This window comes from Podarcis tiliguerta, assembly GCF_965153285.1.
Source record: "Podarcis tiliguerta genome assembly, chromosome: 2".
NCBI classification, from domain to species: Eukaryota; Metazoa; Chordata; class Lepidosauria; order Squamata; family Lacertidae; genus Podarcis; species Podarcis tiliguerta.
This window is the reverse complement of record NC_139535.1, coordinates 98,052,573-98,067,708: the sequence shown is the minus strand read 5'-3', so window position 1 is coordinate 98,067,708 and position 15,136 is coordinate 98,052,573. Positions and strand designations below refer to the sequence as shown.

General features: G+C 44.0%; 1 protein-coding gene across 2 annotated transcripts in view; it reads left to right on the top strand.

The window, feature by feature from the left end:
• The window catches only part of MAP2K6 (mitogen-activated protein kinase kinase 6), an 81,587-nt gene extending 66,706 nt beyond the window's left edge, over window positions 1–14,881 (top strand). For both annotated transcript variants that reach the window (XM_083427909.1, XM_083427910.1), the window contains exons 10-12: window positions 6–142; window positions 6,947–6,992; window positions 12,112–14,881. In XM_083427909.1, coding sequence (XP_083284035.1) covers window positions 6–142; window positions 6,947–6,992; window positions 12,112–12,189 — 261 coding nt within the window. In that variant the 3' untranslated portion in view covers window positions 12,190–14,881. The remainder of the gene's footprint in view (window positions 1–5; window positions 143–6,946; window positions 6,993–12,111) is intronic.
• Window positions 14,882–15,136: the final 255 nt, after the last annotated feature.

The following is a 15,136-nucleotide window of genomic DNA, read 5'->3' as shown; positions in this document are numbered from 1 at the left end:
CCCAGATTGAACTGGCCATTTTGCGGTTTCCGTACGAGTCCTGGGGGACGCCATTCCAGCAGCTCAAACAGGTGGTGGAAGAGCCATCGCCTCAGCTCCCAGACACCTTCTCTGCAGAGTTTGTTGATTTTACCTCACAGTGGTAAGCGTGAGTCATTTTTGGGGTGGGGCGGGAACCCCACGGGACACCTACCTAACTTTAGATCCTGCTCCCAGACTCATGTAGTCAAAGGGTGGGTGGGAGGTGAAGCTTTGGCTTTCCGGATGTTGTTGGACTCCTAGCTGCGATCAGCCCCAGCCAGCACAACCAACAGGCAGGTATTAATGATTATGATCATTATCGCTATTGTGGATACATTTAATCACCTTCCAAACAAGCATCTCAAGGTGGCGTACACTTAAAAAACACCCAACCAGTTTGAAACACAAAATAGACCCTTGTGGCTGATAGGAACTGTAGTCCTGTAGTCCAACAACGTTTGAAAGCCACAGGTTCCTCTATCCCTGACCTTGTTTATTTTTGTTTGAACCAAATGCTATTGAAGACCTTTGCATGCTCACCAGGAATTTGCTTGGTTTTAATACTGAGCTTTCAGTAGAATTTGACTGGTTTTACTGTGATTTCTTTTATTTTGGAGTATATCGCTCTGTCTGTGTGTATATAGTTTATATATATATATATATATATATATATATGCTTTCGTAGATTTTCACGGGTACAGGAATGCAGGTTTTGGTGTCCTCGGGTGTCTTCCCGTGTAAAAGTTGGGGTGTCTAGGCGACGTTTCGACGAGGTCTCACTCGTCATCTTCAGGCTGGTGCTTTCGGCTTCTTGTTACTGGAACAGAGCAGGATCTCAGTGTTTGAGTTCCTATAAATACTGTTGAGGAGGTGTGGTGTATAGCCTCCAATGTTCTGGGCAGAGAGGAGGTTCCCAGGCTAGTGTGCCTTTTCTTCTTTTGTTCCTTAATTACTTGAGGGATATCTTGAGTGATTTCTTGAGTGATTTCCTGAATCCCTCTTAGGTGGGTCATTAGGTGTGGATTAGTTGCTAAAGCCTTCGTGTCTTGAACTCTTGAACTTTGTGAAGAGTTTTTCTGAGAAGATGGCTGTACTGCACTTGGTTGTGCTCTGGCTTGGCTTCGTGTATAGGGGCGAGCTGTGGTTTTGTGGCCTGTGCCAGCCAGATCTGTGTAGGGATTGCAGGGGGGTGCAGCATCCGGAGGTGCCACCCTGGTTTGGCTACTGGATGGTGTTTGTAATTTATCTGTGGAGAGGGTCTGGGTTTGGGTCTGGTGTGGTTGATTGGTGATGGCGTTCTGTGTGCCTCTGGATCTGGTGTCAGATTTTGTGGGGAGGGCTAATTTCCAGATGTCTGGCAAGCGGGATGTGTCGTCACGCTTGTTCATGTTGTGAGGGTGTTTCTCTATCTCGATGGCTTCCATGATTATTCTCTTGTGGTGATGTTCCATGTTAAAGAGCAATTTGGAATCTGCAAAATTAATTTCGTGTCCTGTTTCTTTCATGTGTTGGAAAAGAGAGGAAGTTTTTTCTTCTTTTTTGACGGCATTCTTGTGTTCTGCGATCCGTGCATTTATTCGTCTGTTTGTTTGTCCAATGTACGTGGCTGGGCAGACTTTGCAGGGTATTTCATAGACCCCTTGGTTTTCCAACTGAATTTTATCCTTGGGGTTTCTGAGGATATTGGCTATTTTTTGGTTGGTGCAAAAGGCTGTTTTGATATTGTGTTTATGGAGGATTTTGCTAATTTTATCTGTAGTGCCCTTGATATAAGGAAGGAGGGCTATGCCATTGTTTTCTTCTGTGTCTTGGTTTTTGGGGGGTGTTTCTTTTTGGATTAGCTTCGTAACCCTGTTTTGCTGGTATCCATTGGCGATTAACACATTTGAGAGATTCTGTAACTCAGTTGTCAAGTGGTCTTCGTCAGCCAGGCGTTTGGTTCTGGAGATGAGAGTCTTGGCTACGGAGTTTATTTGTGCAGGGTGGTGGTGTGATTGTGCATGTAAGTAGCGGTTGGTGTGTGTTTTTTTCCGGTAGATAGTGTGTCCTAGGGAGCCATCAGGTTTTTTGTAGATTAGGACGTCAAGGAAGGGAAGTTGGTTGTTGGCTTCTATTTCCATAGTGAATTGTATTTTGGGGTGTAGGCTGTTGAGATGTGTGAGGAAGCTATCCAGTTTTTCCTTCCCGTGTGGCCAAATTACAAAGGTGTCGTCAACATATCTGAGCCAAAGTTTGGGTTTGTGTTCTGACTTGTCTAAAGCATTGGTTTCAAAGTGTTCCATGTACAGGTTAGCGATGACCGGTGAGAGGGGTGATCCCATAGGTGCTCCTTCTATCTGTTTGTATCTTTGTCCATTGTGGATGAAGTACGTGTTGGTTAGGCAGTGGTTGGTCAGGTCCAAGATGTATTCGGGGGGATTGTATTTGTTTTGAATGGCTGTCAAGGCTTCATTAATGGGCACTTGTGTGAAGAGAGATACAACATCGAAGCTCACAAGTAGGTCATTGGGTTGTAGGTTTTGCTTCTTTATTGTTTCTATGAACTGGAAGGAGTTTGGAACGTGTGAAGAGATGGATTCTGCATAGGGCTGAAGTTGCTTGGCGAGAAATTTAGCGAGATTTTGTAGAGGTGAGCCTATGGAGCTGACTATTGGTCTGAGTGGTGTTCCTTCTTTGTGTATCTTGGGGAGGCCGTAGAGTTTGGGGCATCTGGATGATTTTTCTCTGGGGATGATTCTTAGCTGGATTTCTTCACTGATAGGAGAGGCTTTTATTTTGGATTTGGTGGTTTTTTCCAGATAGGTGGTGGGATCTGTTTTTATAGGTTGGTAGGTAGGGTCTTGGAGTAGATTTGATAGTTTTGCTTGGTAGTCCGATGTGTTCATCACAACAGTGGCATTACCTTTGTCTGCTGGGAGAATGATTATGTTGTTGTCTTTCCTCAGGTTGGTGAGTGCTTTCTGTTCTTCTTTGTGTAAATTGCTTCTGGGTGGTTTGCTGGAGCAGAGGATGTTGGTGACTTCAAGTCTGATTTTATTGGCTTCATCTGGATTGATTTTGGTTAGGCTAGCTTCGACTCCGCATATGATGTTTTCCGTGGGGATGCGTCTCGGGGCGACTGCAAAGTTGAAACCTTTGGAGAGTACTTTGGTTTCAGTTGAGGTGAGGATCCTGTCTGATATGTTATGTACTGTTTGTTTCATGGGTTGTTGTGGAGGGTGGCTGGGCTTCTGGCGTTTCTCTAGTTTGTGGAGTTTGTTGGTGTGTGTGTCTGTCTTGTGTGAGGTCTCCGTTTCAGCTCTCCAGACGGCTAGTTGTTTGCATTTGTCCCAGAGTGCAGGGTGGATTTTGTTACAGAGTTTGAGGTGAAGAGTGAGTAGATCTTTGTTGGTTTGGTTTAGTAGGTATCTTTTCTTGTGTAGTTCGTTTCTGATTAGAGATAGTTCAGTTCGTTTCAGGATCCTTTCGGTAGCTGGGGTTTTAGAGTGGAATTTAAGTTGGAAGCATGTGGGAATTAAGTTGTTGTCTCGGCAGTTGCGTAGGAACAAGAGATCACATAAGATGGTGGCTCTTCGGATTTCTAGTTTCTCGTAGGTTCTTGTCAGCTGGAAGGTTTCCTCCCCGTAGAGGTAATCCACACCTAATGACCCACCACACCACACACCACACCACACCACCACAACTAATCCACACCTAATGACCCACCTAAGAGGGATTCAGGAAATCACTCAAGAAATCACTCAAGATATCCCTCAAGTAATTAAGGAACAAAAGAAGAAAAGGCACACTAGCCTGGGAACCTCCTCTCTGCCCAGAACATTGGAGGCTATACACCACACCTCCTCAACAGTATTTATAGGAACTCAAACACTGAGATCCTGCTCTGTTCCAGTAACAAGAAGCCGAAAGCACCAGCCTGAAGATGACGAGTGAGACCTCGTCGAAACGTCGCCTAGACACCCCAACTTTTACACGGGAAGACACCCGAGGACACCAAAACCTGCATATATATATATATATACACACACACACACACACACGTATGCATATAAATGCATAAACATTATTTAAAAGTATTAGTTCTGCACCACCCTTCATTAATTATTTCAGGATAGTTTGCAGTAACAAAATAACGTCTCCATTAAACTATTTCAGTAAATACATAAATCAAATGCACTACGTTATTAGTTTGTTGTTTTTTTAAATAAAGAAGAATTACATGCTGCCTTTTTGGCTCTTAAAAAAAAAGGTAAAAAGGAAGTTTGCAACACTGGGTTGGGGCCAGAATTCACACTACAATAAAGGAGAAAAAGACAACCAATAACTTAAATCAGATTTAAAATGCATTAAAATTCTGTGGCAACGACCACAACAAATGGCTCCACCGCTCACCCCAAATGACCAGCTCTGGTGTAGCTGGACTGAACTTGCTATTGTCCCCCCGGTTGAAATTTTAAATTGTAAGCTCATTGGGGCAGGAGCCAATCACCTTTTACTTTATAGAGCAGCACCCATGCTTGTGGGTTAAACCCCACCTTCTCTCCAGAATTCAGCTTATGAGTTAAAATCTTTGCAGGATTGAGGTTGAAGGGTCCTTCAAAATTTGTCACAAATATCTATAAAATGCTGTAGAGGAGGTAGGGATAATTATTTTAGTCCACTACTTGCTTTTAAAAAATAAATAAAAAATAAGTCAGTTTAATTACTCAGCAGATGCTTGCCTTTGGCTGCTAATGGCATGATCAAGATACTTGCTGTGGAAGTAGCTGCTCCATTGTTTTGAAAACAGGCAGAAGCTCTCAAGGGAATCTGGCAAGGTGCATATGTGAGCTTGGTCTTTACGTCAGCCATCTCTACTTCCACTGCCTTCTTCCTGAGCTAAGGCACGTGTATCTGAGTGAACTTTCCTCAAGGACTGTTTCCTGTAGCTTTCAGGAAATGTCATGTTGACCTCCCAGTGGTCTATGGGGGAAGTGACTCAGTGTGTCAGAGTTCTGGTCCTTTAGTTCTCTGGGGCAAGACGTGAACCGCCATTGTGCCAGGGCAGAGTGTGAGGAGAAGAGAAAAGACCGTTGAAATAGAGCAGTGTAGAGTCTTTGGTTCCTGCAGGCTGCCTAAAAGAATGGAGTTCCTTTTGTGACATTTAAATGGGTGCTGTTTTACTTCATTGTTTCATAGTGGCCTTTTTTGAGCCATTTAGTCCTGGCACTGTAAGTTTATGTTCTTTCAGACAGCCAAACTTGCCATCGTATCATCCCATCTAGCATCTTCGGTTTATATATTGCATCTTCAGTTTACCCCTATCTTTCTGCCTTCTTAGGCAGAAAGTTTGTTGTGGGGGAGGAAGGGAAAGGAGATTGTTAGCTGCTTTGAGACTCCTGAAGGGGAGTGAAAGGCGGGATATCAAATCCAAACTCTTCTTCTTCTTCTTCTTCTTATTATTATTGCTACTCTCATCCAAATCCCCCCTCTCTCTCTCTCTCTCTCTCTCTCTCTCTCTGTGTGTGTGTGTGTGTGTGTGTGTGAGAGAGAGAGAGAGAGAGAGAGAGAGAAATAGATTTAAACTCTACAAAAATGCAGCCTAGGTTCATAGTAAAGTTATGAAAAGCTTATGGGAAAGGAATAAATAAGCAGAAGAATACGAAATTTCCTCATGGCCAGCTTGGATAGAGTTTGATGCTAGTTTATTTAAAAAAACACCAACCCAACAATTTTCAACATGCACACTCTCTCCTGTCAGTTTTGATAAGCAAAGACATGGGGTGTGCGTGTCATTGGGTTTTGTTATATTACACAGCATAAGAGTTTCCGTAAACCTGAGCTCTGAGATGATGCAGTGAGAGATGGGCAGGAAGTATCCCTTCAGTAAGCATCCTCCACTTCCCCCCTACCCCCTGGGCTTGGCAAATCCCAGAAGAGGGTGTGTTTACTATAGCCCGATGATCACACTTTTGTTTCTCTCAGTGTGACACTTTACACCTCCTTCCCCTCTCTGCTAAAGCATGTGTACGTGTGGAGATCTTTTTTCAAGTCACTCCAAGCATCTTCCCCGTAAATACTCTGCCAGGAAGTGAGTTGCTATTACATCCTGTCTTCAAAGCTATTTTCAGCTGCAGGGAGACCGGAATAAATGGATCTTTTTTACCCTTCCACCTCACCCGTTCAAGTCACAGACAAACTTTCCCAGCCACCCACTGCAGTAATAATAGCTGTTTGCAGAAAGGATGAAGCGTGCCGAGCTGGCCTGTCCTGGCAATGGGTGACGCAGATCAAAGGTGATGGGAAGGTAGAACAGCCCCACGTGTTGTGTACAGCTGATAAATGAATATTATATGTGCTCATCTCTTTGGGGGGTGGGAATGTCTGAGGAGGCTCATCTACAAGTAAGTATTGCTTTTATGCCAGTTCAGCTTGTCCTGGTGCCCTGCAAAGTATACTGGGAACTGAAGTTTGGGGAGGGCACTGAAACAGCTTGTCACCAGCTGTGCAGAATTAAAAGTTTGCCTTGGAATCCCAGTCACACTTAAGTCACCATACAAATGATATGCCTGAAGGGCTCCTCACATGATTACCAGAGAGCAGCTTCTCTTGGCCCCTTCTCCAATGCCTGCAGTTTTAAGGGAAGTTTAAGCATGGGAATTAATGCAGGAGGGATTCTGTGTTCATAGCTCTCTGCATGCATAGGCATGGGAGCTGGAACCATGCATGATCTAGTTACATGTTTGGGTGGACATCAGTTGGCATCGCTTTGGTTCCATTTCTGGTGTCCTTTGGTGCTGAGACTGGTGCAAAGCAAGTCCCATCACCCTCCTTTACAGGGACACAGATAATTCCTTGTGTTTTTACGGGCAAGTTGGCTGTTTGCTTCTGTTGGCTGAAACACACATATAATTTTCCTTTCTCTCTCTTCCTCCCCCCCTTAAAGCTTGAAGAAGAATTCCAAAGAGAGGCCAACATACCCTGAACTAATGGTGAGTTTGTAGTCGCAACAGATCCAGGTGCAGTACAGGCAGAAAACACAAGTTTTGGTTCTGACAACTTGTCGTTGTGGATGCTCATCCTGAGAATTGGTTTGGGTTTTCCCTCCGGGTAGATGGAAACCCACAAATGTTAGCGTTCTTTTACGTTATCTGAATCATGTTTTGAGCCAATAGCTTACCTTAGGAAGTGTGAAATCCAGTGACTGCCTTAAGTCCCAGGGAGGGACTCCCACATTACTCAGGGAGGTGCAGAATGGGTAAATTTGTACTGGAATCCTCAAAGATCAAATTCATTAAGTATCCTTAATCAGCACTACTGTTTCTGCCAGATGGAAACTCAAGAACCAGTTTGGGTTGCCATATTTCAAAAGGTGAAAATCCGGACACAAAAGTTGTTGAGCTTTTCCCGGATGTTTCAGCAATTTCCACCCAGATGTTGCTAAAAAGGCACTGCAGTTTGGAGGGAGATGACTGTAGTTTTTCTTTCTGAAGAGGCTTTTATACAAATTTTCAAGCTGCTTTTACTGCATGGGATCCATTTTTACGGTAGAGAAGTTGCAGTTCCCTTTCTCTACTGTGACTTGTACCCATGAAATCGCTCTATCAAGCAAGACGGCATGAATTTCCAAAAACCTTTGTGGCAACCACCACCATGTCCTTCTCACCTCTGCAAAGTCCCCGGGGAAGGGAGTTGGCGACTTCTGGCAATGATTTCAACCCTTCCATCCATTTATGTGTATAATAGAGTAGTACGTATTTCCTTCTTAATGCTGATGAAATTCAGAGGTGCTCCCAAGTCTGCCACTTCGTTTTGACTCTTACTAAATGGTGGTTCTGATATCCAAGTGTAAGTTTCTGAACCATTATCCTCTTTTTTTCTTGTAAAAGAAATTTGTATAAGTAATTCCTATGAACAACAACAAGCAGCAACAACAACAAGCGACATGGCACCAGCTTACTACACTTTTTAGTGATAGCTGATCCATGGCCATTTGATGTACCTTTGGGAACTATTAATTTGCTGATGAAGATTTATCATTGAAACAGTTTATTATCGTGGGAGAACTGTACTGTTCTTGCTGTTGTGCTCAGAGCAGCCTATTTCGATGTTTGGAGCACCCATCAGCTCATGTTTTTAGGACATTGACTGTGGAAAGGCATTCTGACTCCATTTCAGTGATCTTTGACAGTGACTTACCATTCCTACCATTCTTGTTCCTGGAACATTTTATTTGATTCTTATTAGTTTGTGACTCCATGGACATATTATATGTCTTCTGTTTATGAATTTTGAAACAGTATAGTGTTATAAAAATATTGTCGGTATAATATTAGCCGACGTGTTGCTTGTTGTTGTTCAGAGTGTTCTGTTTTGCAACACGGGATTTTCTTTGGTGTATAAGTAATTCCTTTGGCATTTGTGCAAAAGGGATCTATAACGCAATTATCATGTAGGGTTGTGGGTTCAAGCCCCACGTCGGGCAAAAGATTCCTGCATTGCAAGGGATTGGACTGGATTAAGCCAGTGGTCCCTTCCAACTCCAGCATTCTGTGATCCTATGTACCTTTCATTAACAGCTTTTCAGGTGGAGAAAGGCCTCGATTTATTGGCTCTTGTTTAAAAATGCACCATACGTGCATTTACAGAATTAATCCCTGCACCCGCTTCCAAATCATACAGCAGTGTTTTTATCACATGGCTTTTTAGCACGCACTGGGTTCGCCAGAGTGGAAGTGAGGAAAGGCATGTTCTCCAGCCAAGCTCTGGTTGGCAGCCCTGCACATTTCTATTGAATTAGGATATTGGATCACCTCTGAAATCTATCTCAGCATTGTGGTATTTTATGGCTGACATTATTGTTGTAAGGTCCTGTGGTTTGGGCTTTTCCTCCCCTAGCCCTTTTCACTTTCCCATGGCAGTAGACCTTGCGGTCCTGGAATGGGCTGCTTGTCTTTGAAGGCTGAGGCTGCTTCTTTTGCTTTCCTGCGTCGTTGAGGTTTCAAGTGGAAAATGAGAGGATGACTCGGGCATGGCTAGAGAGCTAATTTTCTTACTTACTTACGCTTTGCTTTATATTACCGCCGTGGTTTCCAAAACGCGTCCTGGGGAACCCTGGGGTTCCTTGGAAGCTGATGGGAGGTTCCGCCTGGGAGAATAACATTAATGGCAGGCAAAGCTTCCTTCAAAGACAGATTGGCCAAAAGGGTGTTCGTTAGGCTGGGCGACAGGCCCGTGAGTCCAGCCTGTGACCAAGGACAAATTCTTCACCCCAGAATCCTTTGCAACATAAACCAGTTCTATGAGCCAGGAAATTGCAGAAGGCTGAAAGTTTGAAAAGTGGTCGTTTTCCTCACAGTTTTTTTCTTTTTTCTTTTCGGACATTGATGTTCAGATTTTCATCTGGCTGGTTACCGTGAAGTTCTTAATATTAGTGGCAGGATCCCATATATTTGACCACCTTTTCCCAGGCCCCATCTCCAGCTGGAGAGAATGAATGTTACTCTCTCTCCCTCCCTCACCCCCTCAATGCCCTTTGCAGATGATGCTCTACTCACATGCTGGGGTACCATGTTAGCTATACCCACTGCTCTGCACTGCCTGGGTTCAGGGGAACACCTCTTCTGAGCATGGGAACACTCCCATTCCTACAGGGCTGGCTTACACATTGTCATTGTTCCAACATGTGCAGTGTGGCACAAGAGTATTCCTGCATAAACACACCTCAACACTTCGGACATTTAGTATGAATTAAGGGCTATCGGTGTACTGTTGTGTTGTTGTATATTGCATGGAAGTAAGCTCCCCCACACATGATTTCTTGTGGCATATATGTTGCATGGGGAGCAATTACTGGCAGACACCCCAGTCCATACATAATGGCCAATTTATGGAGTTTCATCCGACCCCACCATGTCTCATGCACATTAATTATGAATGTTTCGTTTCGCTGTACTCATTTACTTGCTTTTATCGTGTATTTTATTCTGCGAACTGCCGTGGGATCTTATGATGAAGGGCAATATAGAAATATAATTACACATATGCACATACTGAGCCAGCCCTAAATAAGTCTGAGACAGGATTTAGATGAATAGATTCTTCTCTCGCCTAAAGCCTGGTGTGACTGCAGCTACAATGCGTAATCTAGGAGCCAGCCAAAGAGATCTAGATCATACATGAGAGTCACACCTCGTACCACATAGAAGTGGCCCCTCCCTCCCTCAAAGCCTTCGTATTCAAAACTCATTTGCTCATTGACTGAAATACTTTGGAGATCTCTTTTAAGAGATTGGGTGGGTCTGCGTTCATTTCTGAGGACCTTTTCAAGTCTTTCCTCACAAAGGAAACCCTCTCTGAGTTGCATCCACTGTAGAGGTTAGGGAGGAGCATCTTTCAGGCCTTCCTGAACTGTGAACTTCCAGTTTTAACTTTGGGGCACGTCCTTCTTTTTCAATCTTGGCTTTGCTTATCTGTAAAAATTGTATTGAATACACGCTTAATGGGATTATTGTGATAATTAATGAGAGAGAGAGAGATGAAAAGCACTTCCCACACAAGAAAGACGTTAGGAATCTTTCTTTTCCTGTTCATTTAAATCTTTATGGAAGTTTTTGTTGCTGAGTTGTGTCCAGTTCAGTGGCATTTATTTATTGTTCCAATAGCTCTCAATTGCTTTTCACGGTAAGCTTTTCTTTGATAGCCCTGACGGAATGCTGATTACCATTTTTGCAATAATATTGTATCCAGTTCATTTATATTTGACCATGGGTGGGGAGGACATCTGTATTTTGCTGTGGAGACGTTGGTTGCATTTGGATGCCACACTAAGCCATAAACCATGGGTGAGCAAATCAGTCTGTGCATGAGCTGGGCTTGAGCTCCCTGCTCTGCTATTTCCTGTGGCCAGCAGAAAAACAAACCAAAGGATGGCTGGCTTAGCATTACACCCAAAACAGCCCTCCCCAAGAAGCCACAATTGGGAACCTTGGCTTCCTATTGTGGTTTGTTTGCAGCAAAACTAACTGGGACAGTGGTTGGGATGTAATGCTAAGCCAACCAATTTCATGGCTTGTTTCTCCATTGGAGAAAGGGAGGCTCGTGCACAAACTCACCTGGTTTACCATGGTTGATGGCTCGGTGCTGCATCCGAATGTGTCCCACGGAAAATGTACCTTGAGCCAAGGCCCGCTGTCATCATCACCCTGTTTGGGAATTAAAAAGGTAAAGGGACCCCTGACCATTAGGTCCAGTCGTGACTGACTCTGGGGTTGCGGCGCTCATCTCGTTTTATTGGCCGAGGGAGCCGGCGCTTGTCGACAGACAGCTTCCGGGTCATGTGGCCAGCATGACTAAGCCGCTTCTGGCGAACCAGAGCAGCGCACGGAAACGCCGTTTACCTTCCCGCCGGAGCGGTACCTATTTATCTACTTGCACTTTGACGTGCTTTCGAACTGGTAGGTTGGCAGGAGCAGGGACCGAGCAACGGGAGCTCACCCCGTCGCAGGGATTCAAACCACCGACCTTTTGATCGGCAAGTCCTAGGCTCTGTGGTTTAACCCACAGAGCCACCTGCGTTGGGAATTACTGTGGTCCTTTTACAGTGGTGCCCCACAAGACGAATGCCTCGCAAGATGGAAAACCCGCTAGACGAAAGGGTTTTCCGTTTTGGAGGTGCTTCGCAGGACGAATTTCTCTATGGGCTTGCTTCGCAAGACAAAAATGTCTTGCGATTCCTGGGGGTTTTTTTTCGCTCCCCACCCCCTTTTTCTAAGGCACTAAGCTGCTAATAGCCTTTTAGCAGCTAATCCACTAATCCCTTAAGCCTTTAATAGCCGCTAATAGCCGCTAAACCGCTAATAGCGCTAATCCGCTAATGGGCTTGCTTCGCAAGACGAAAAAACCGCTAGACGAAGAGACTCACGGAACGGATTCTTTTCGTCTTGCGAGGCACCACTGTATAGGTAATGTGTGTGTGTGTGTGTGTGTGTGTGAGTGTGTGTGGTGGTGGGGGGAATCTAGGATTCCTGTGAGAGGTGTAATGGAAGGTTTTGACATGTTTCCCCTCTCTTTCCCTTCTCCTCACTGGTTCTCTCTCGCTCTCTCTTTCAGAAACACAGTTTCTTCACCCTGCACGAATCCAAAGAGACAGACGTGGCTTCTTTTGTCAAACTCATCCTGGGGAACTGAGAAATGGACTTGTACATGATTTTACCCTTCTGTGGACTGGTGGGCTTTAGGAGGAGGGGCACGTGGCAGGGCAGCCCTCATCGGAGAACCAGTCGGAGAACCTGCCACTGGCCAATTTATTTTTTTTAATTATTATTATTATTAATATTATTATTATTGCTAAAGTCCTATCATCATCCTCTTGAAGGTTTTTATTTTTATTTTTTAAAGGGTTCCTTGGTAACCATAGTAACTTAGAATGAACTGGTTAGTGAAATGAATTTTAATAAGGTTGTCAACTGTAAACGAACAAAAATTTAAAAGAGTGATTGAAATGACGACAGTCGCAAGTTCTGTTAGCGTCGCCTCAGTCCCACCCCACCCCCCTCATGTTCCCTGTCAGACCAGATTTGCTTTCGTTTATGGTAATAGGTGCTACGGTAGTTATGAAGTTCTATATGTAGAGTTACATTTTGTCCCTACCATTGTTTTAATATTTATGTTAAGTGCTTGATTTTAATAGAACCCTTTTTATTTTGTTCTTATGTGAGAGTTGGAAGGTGGGGGGTGATGACAGCTGCAACAGCTAAAGCTACAAAGATTAGTATTTATAGGGCTTTGCTGGGAAACGGAGGAGGAGAAAGCATGGGCCATATAGATAAATATTATATATATGTATAGGGTGGAAGACTAATTTAATTTCAATGAAGAGTTTGGCTTATATATTAGGCAGCCCACTGATGCATGAGAAGGCTTGCATCCTTCTTTAGGAGGTGCCCAGAGACAGCACTGTTCTTGTACAAACATCAAGAGGATGCAAAAACATTGCTGTGGTGACTTCTTATTCCATTGCTTTGGTTATGCCTCCAATGAATAATTATATTCTGAAGTGCGGGATATATATCTATATACGTCTCACACATTAACTGTTTACTAAGCAATGGTGAATCAATCACCTTATGACCTACAGCCAGTGCCCTCTCTGTTGGCTGTAAGTCATGGGCCAATGCATTTGACTGAAGAGAAGGTGATGCCCTGAAGGAAAATGGAACTTAGAGGGGCGCAGCTCTTGATGAGGATGCAAAAGCTGGGGCCAGGGGCCAGTCGGTTTTGCACTGCTCGTTTTTATACTGGCAGGAGTATTCCTTTTGTGGGGGGGGGGGTCTCGAACACTCACATGTCATACACAAATTGCCACTTCGTTGCTCATCTCCCACCAACCCCCTCACAACTTTTCACTTTTTCTGGATGCTTAACCTGAGCAAGTCCCACCGTACACGTCTGGCACAGGATCAAACAGTGTTTCTGTCTGAAAAGCATAGCAAAACCAAGTGAATAGGAGTTGGACAATAAGTGTTGCACCCCTCATCTTAATTTGTTGCTGTGACCATTATTATTATTGTTGTTGTTGTTTTCAAAAAAACACTCTTTTGGCCAAACAGTACTGACTTGAGTGACTTAAGGCCTGGTGGTAACTGTTTCTGGAATTGCCCAAGGCCGCCTTCCACCTTGACCTGCCCTTAGTCACAGCTTTGTTGTTATGGCGGTTTGCATGGCCACCTAATCTCCATTCAATATATTCTATAGCAAGGCCACAGGGGTCTTATCTGATGGAGGCTGTGGCAGTTCTGTCAAGAACTCTTTTGCTCCTGAAGCGTTTCCATTTCCTGAACTGAACCATGGCGGTGTTCACAATGGGTGAGGAATGCTGTACTGCCGGTTTGGTGTTGAGGGAGAAAGTTAACGTTCTTGCTAGTGCTTTGTCCTTTCACTTGGGACACACTACTTCTGCCCCTGAATTCAAACATGGGGGCATCAGTGTGGAGCAGCTCCGAATTCAGACAAGCAGCCACGCCAGGTGAAGACCCAAAGCGTCAGTGTTTGCCGTGTCAATTTTGTTCACAGAACTTGCCGTCCTGTTCTTCTGCAGTCCACATTTTACAACGCAGCCGGTCGTTGGTGCGTACGCCGATTGGAAACCATTCAGGAGACATTTGACTGCAGACAAAACACTAAAGTGGGCTCGCATTTCTTTGTAATCTTAAAGGCCTAGAAAGGCTTGTAACCTGCTCCTAGTTTTCCATTTTATGTGCATGCTTCCCCCCCCTCGCTTCCAATTCCCACCCCTCCCCATTGATTCTGAGCTGCTTTGATTGATTGTCTGCAGCTGCAGCTGCAGCTCAGCCAGCCAGTTTTTAGAACTGGTTCCAGCATCAATTCTCACTTTGAAAAACATGACATTTAAAACCAGCTTTTTGGTTTTCCTACATATGGATCTGATGCTTGCTGTAGAGATTGTTTTTGCTGCTTTCCTCTTGGAATAGAAGACTCGTTTGGACACCACATCCTCTTGACCTCAGAACACCTTTATTTGAGTGCTGTGGTAACAGACAGGGTGGATTTACGAGATAGGATCAGTGTTAATAGCCGATATTAATATCCCCATTGGTTTCCTATAGTAGAATGCCAGTGCTGTCTACAGCAAGTCAGTTTAGAAAGGATTATTGCACTGTGAATCAACACTACATGCCTCAGGCTTTATTTTAGGAATTAAAATGTGGAGTCTAAGTTCCTTAATCACTTAGGTGCTTTTGAGTTTTTTTGTCAACTCTTGTCTCTGTATAATTTGTCCTTTGGCAGGTACATAGACCTTTATCGAGTCTTAGAATAAAGCACACCCAGGTTATTTCCCCCTTCCAATCAAAACTGCAAAGCTCGTGTGTTCTTGTTATTTGAAAGTTCACATACCACGTTAGTGAAGATTGTTTCTAAGCATATCTGAAAAGTGGTTAAGGTGCAGTCAAAATTATTCATTTCCTAAAGGATGTCGGAAAGAAGGGGAGAAGAAATAGATGATCACATAGTGCACCGATGACAGAAGCAGAAGCAATGGGTTTAAATGACAGGAAAGCAGATTCAAATTTACACATTTGAAGAAGCCTCGTTGACTCATGCATATTGTTCCTCA